Source organism: Salvelinus sp. IW2-2015, unplaced genomic scaffold (assembly GCF_002910315.2).
Source record: "Salvelinus sp. IW2-2015 unplaced genomic scaffold, ASM291031v2 Un_scaffold4436, whole genome shotgun sequence".
In the NCBI taxonomy this organism is placed as follows: Eukaryota; Metazoa; Chordata; class Actinopteri; order Salmoniformes; family Salmonidae; genus Salvelinus; species Salvelinus sp. IW2-2015.
In genome coordinates, this window is record NW_019945706.1 from 28,966 (window position 1) to 33,916 (window position 4,951).

Consider the following 4,951-nt stretch of genomic DNA (forward strand, 5'->3'; position numbering starts at 1 on the left):
TTTTATCATCGTCTCTCAGGCTGTGTCAGTGACTTTTGACCCCTGACCTGCTAACCCCTGACCTCCAMACCCCTCAGGTTGCTGATCCAGTTTGTGAATGACTCTAGCGCCCCCTCGTGGCAGGGCTACTTCTACACCGCGCTGCTGTTCGTTTGTACCTGTTTCCAGACCCTCATCCTGCAGAAGTACTTCCACGTGTGCTTCGTCACGGGAATGAGGCTACGCACTGCTATAGTAGGAGCTGTCTACAGGAAGGTAATCACTATTGACTTGACGAGTTAAATAAAGGTACAATTTAAATAAAGGTTTCATTAAAATTAAAATATATATATATATTCTGCTGATCAATTGATTGATTTGATCAGTGATTGATTGATTTGATCAGTGATTGATGGATTTGATCTGTGATTGATTTGATTAGTGATTGATTGATTTGATCAGTGATTGATTGATTTGATTAGTGATTGATGATTTGATTAGTGATTGATTGATTTGATCTGTGATTAATTTGATTAGTGATTGATTGATTTGATCTGTGATTGATTTGATTAGTGATTGATTGATTGATTTGATCAGTGATTGATTGAGAGTTAATTTGGCATGATGCTCCACACCGCTATAGTAGGGGCTGTCTACTGATCGTAGGTGTACTAATCAATCAATCAGTATTCTGCCGATGATTGATTGATCTGACTTTTGTCAACCCTTCATTGACCCTTAACCCCTATCTGACCTTTAACCTCTAACCTCTGCCCTCTCCCAGGCTCTGGTGATCAGTAACGCGGCACGGCGTACGTCAACAGTGGGAGAGATCGTCAACCTGATGTCGGTCGACGCCCAGCGCTTCATGGACCTCATCACCTACATCAACATGGTCTGGTCTGCTCCTCTACAGGTCATACTGGCCCTGTACTTCCTGTGGCAGGTACGCACCAAAGATCTTTAAATAAACCAAGAGGTCATACGAGCCCTGTACTGTCGTCCTGTGGAGGATACGCAAAAGATCTTAATAAACAGAAGGTCATAAGAGCCCTGTACTTCCTGCTGGCAGGTAGCACAAAGATCTTTAAATAAACCAAGAGGTCATACGAGCCCTGTACTTCCTGTGAGGTACGTACAAAGATCTTTAAATAAACCAAGAGGTATACTGACCCTGTACTTCCTGTGGCAGGTACGCAACCAAAGATCTTTAAATAAACCAAGAGGTCATAATGGCCCTGTACTTCTGTGCAGTACTTGTTACTAACTGGGGAGGGTCTGGATAGCATTTTGATGGAGAAAGTAGACTATTTCAAGCTAGGAGTGAGGTTCTGAATCCAACTCTGTTACATACGCAGCAGAGACTGTCGTTATCTTAACAAGTTCTCAATGGTTTGTGATGTTCATGTCTGTGTAGAAAACTTGGGTCGGTCGGTGCTGGCGGGTGGCCTGTAATGGTTCTGATGGTGCGACTTCAATCAGCGGTGTGATCGCCAATGAAGACCAAAACATACCAGGTAGCCTCTCTGACCCCTTATTCACAACACATAAAGGTACCCTCTCTGACCCTTATTCAACATACAGGGACCGGTTTTACTATCCATAGCAGGTGATCTCTGAACCTACCCTCAGGTATCCTGACAGGCATTGAAACTCAGGGACTCTCTCTGACCATTATTCACAATCAACCAGGGACTCTGCGCCTTATTCACAACAACATAGCAGGGACTCTGACCCTTATTACAGACATACAGGTAACTCTGAATTTCAAAACATGTATCTCAGCCTTATTCAACAACATACAGGTACCTATCTGCCTTATTCACAATACCAGGACTCTGACCCTTATTACAACATACCAGGGTACATCTTGACCCTTATTCACAAATACAGGTACCCATCTGACCGCATTATTCTCAACATACCGGACCTCTCTGACCCTTGTTCACAAACATAACAGGGATACTACTCTGACCCCTTTAATTCAAAACATACCAGGGCCATCTCCTGGACCTTATTCACAATTAATCCAGGTGACACTTCTGACCCTTATTCAACACATAAGTCTTTATACAGCAGCTCAGGTTAGCTTCTGACCCGTTATTCAACATACAGGACCTTACTGACCCTTAATTCACAACAATACCAGGTCACTCTCTGACCCCTTATTCACAACATACCAGGAAACTCTCTGACGACACCTTATAGTCGTCAAACATACAGGGTAGCCTCTCTGACCCTTATTTCACCAACATCAGGATCCTGCTTCCTAACCAGGTCGCTTCTGATCGTATTCAAAATACCAGGGAACCTCTCTGACCCTTATTCGAACATACAGGTGACTTCCTCTGACGCCTATTCACAACATACAGGAAGTACCTCTCTGACGCCTTATTCAACACATACAGGGGAATTCTCGTTGACCTATTATTCAGCAGCACATACAAGGACCTCTGACTTACCAATACAGACCGTCCTACGCTTATTCACAACATACAGGTACGTCTTCTGACCTTATTCACAAATACTAGGGACCTCTCTGAACGCATTAGTTCAAACATACCAGGTTCCTCTCTGACCGCGCTTATATCAAAATACTAGGGACTCTCTGAACACTTATTTGCCAAACCATACCAGGTACCTCTACTGAACCCTTATTCACAACTACAGGGACTCTCTTGACCATTATTCACCAGACATACAGGTACCTCTCTGACCCATTATTTCACAACAATACTAAGGTAACCGTTTCATGACCCTTTTATTCACATACTAGGGTTAACTCTCTGACGCCTTTCACAAACATACCAGGGACGTTCTGAGATACCTTGATTCACAGGACTACAGGTACTCTCTGACTATTCCAACGTCTTCATACTATCACATACGACCAAGGACGCTTGCACCCCTCTATTCACACTACAAGGTAATCTTACCTTATCACATACCAGGTACTCTGCCTTTAGCACATCAGGTACCTTCTCCCAACGACTACCAGGTACCGTTTGCTTCAACTAGTACCATCTGACTTATTCAACATACAGGTTATACTAGAGCTGTTGTGTAGATGTAGTAGAAGATGTAAAGACATGGTAGTAAGACTGTTAGATAGACATGTAGTAGAGATGTCAGTTGAGATAGTAGTAGAGATGTAGTAGGAGATGTAGTAGAGATGTAGTCAGTAAGATTGTAGGTAAGAGATGTAGTAGAGATGTATGTAGACATGTAATAGGTGTATAGAGATGTATGAGACATGTAAGTAAGAGATGTAGTAGACATGTAGTAGAGATGTAGTACGAACATGGTAGTAGACATGTAGTAGACACGTATGCGGAGGTTGTTGCAGGGAATGTAGGCAGAGATGTAATAGCGCAGTTGTGGTGTTGTGATAACAGAGTAGATCAGATGAAGAAGTTAAAGCACGCATAAGCTTGAAAGATGAATAAGATATTGTAGTATTGAAGGTATGGGATCTGGCAAAGGAAGAAATACAGTGAGTGGAGAAATAGATGAGATATATTCTGTGTTATATTATACATAAATGGAATAAATCTGATCATGCTGCTACAGGGGTGCTGTATAAAGAGCTTAATCATAAGATGCAGTGTTAACGATCCTGTAAAGCATGACAGGACTGTCCAAGTTCTAATAATATATAATTTATTTATGGGATTCATGCTTACTGTTCCGCATAAGTCTGGAACGGAGGCTCGGGATGAAATAATGAGGAGTAATGAGCGTCAGTTTACAAAACCTGTAACCTACCCACAGGCTGGGAAGATAAGGTTTCAGCTAATAAATTATGATGATGTCATTTCTTTAAAAGGGCTGAGCCTAGGTACATAGCCGATTCTATTATAATCTATTATTATAGAGGCAAATCTGATTATATCAAGGATATGGATCATGTTTATTATATTTAATATAATGTAACCTCCAGAGTGTAGGAGGCTGAATACAGAAAAAATACGAGGAGTCCAGAAGAAGGGTATTGTCAGCTTCTTTATATAAATAGGATATATTAGTGTCTATTGCTTTAAACATGGCTGACAGTAAGCAGCTCCATTATACATATGATTCAGACACTGTGTAATCATTGGTCTTTATGAAAAATGACACGCACACAAAACGTAGTCAGACCAGAGAATATTTTATCGAGGCTGAACTAATTGATATAATGACTCTAATTAATAATAAGAAGCGTATCAAGTATTGCTCTCTGATTTCAGGATCATTAGAGCTGACACAAGCAGCTTCTTTTTGATAATTTAAGTGTTAGTCGTTATAAAATAAGATAATTGTCATGTACAGTGTGTGGGGCGGGGTAGGGTTGGGAGGCTATGGTTCCGGCAGCTCAAGATCGAAGATAGAAGATATAAGATGAGGTATATATACCTATATATAATAGCCGTGTATTTACAATTGGTGATATGGGTGGTGGGGGCGCAATTCATATAATAAATGCGCTGAACATATGTAAGTTATACTAATAGATGATAACTGGGTAGATCTTAATCTTCTTTCTTCTGCTTCGCTCCATTCGTTTTACAGGCTGTGATCAGATTCAGGAGTGGCTAAAATACAAGCGTAGAACAATCGATACTCACTGGTAAATATCATGTGGTATGGAAGAAGATTAATTCAATTATAACATAGATTATCAATGAGTGTATCTATGGCTACATAATTAATTATCATAAGAGCGATCGTCACTTTCACAATGTTTTATATAAACTCATCATTTTTACAGGCAAAACTATCTAACTTTAAAGATGATTAGCTAGTATGAACATGACATTATGTATCATCTACTTTTTTTAAATTATGCAGTGCATCTCGAAGCTAACGTGTTACGAGCTCCTATAATAATAATGAACCTATAAAGAACATTACATCTATGATCAAAAATAGATTATATTTATATATTTAAATTCAATATGAGTGCTTCGCATGATTCAGAGAGCAGTGCCTT

General features: G+C 40.2%; 1 protein-coding gene across 1 annotated transcript in view; it reads left to right on the forward strand.

Annotated features, from left to right (window-relative positions):
* LOC112077292 (multidrug resistance-associated protein 1-like) overlaps positions 1–4,951 on the forward strand; it is a 33,089-nt gene that overhangs the window by 22,228 nt on the left and 5,910 nt on the right. Inside the window, exons 9-10 of the mRNA XM_070441634.1 lie at positions 78–255; positions 764–925. Of these exons, the coding sequence (XP_070297735.1) occupies positions 78–255; positions 764–925 (340 nt within the window). The remainder of the gene's footprint in view (positions 1–77; positions 256–763; positions 926–4,951) is intronic.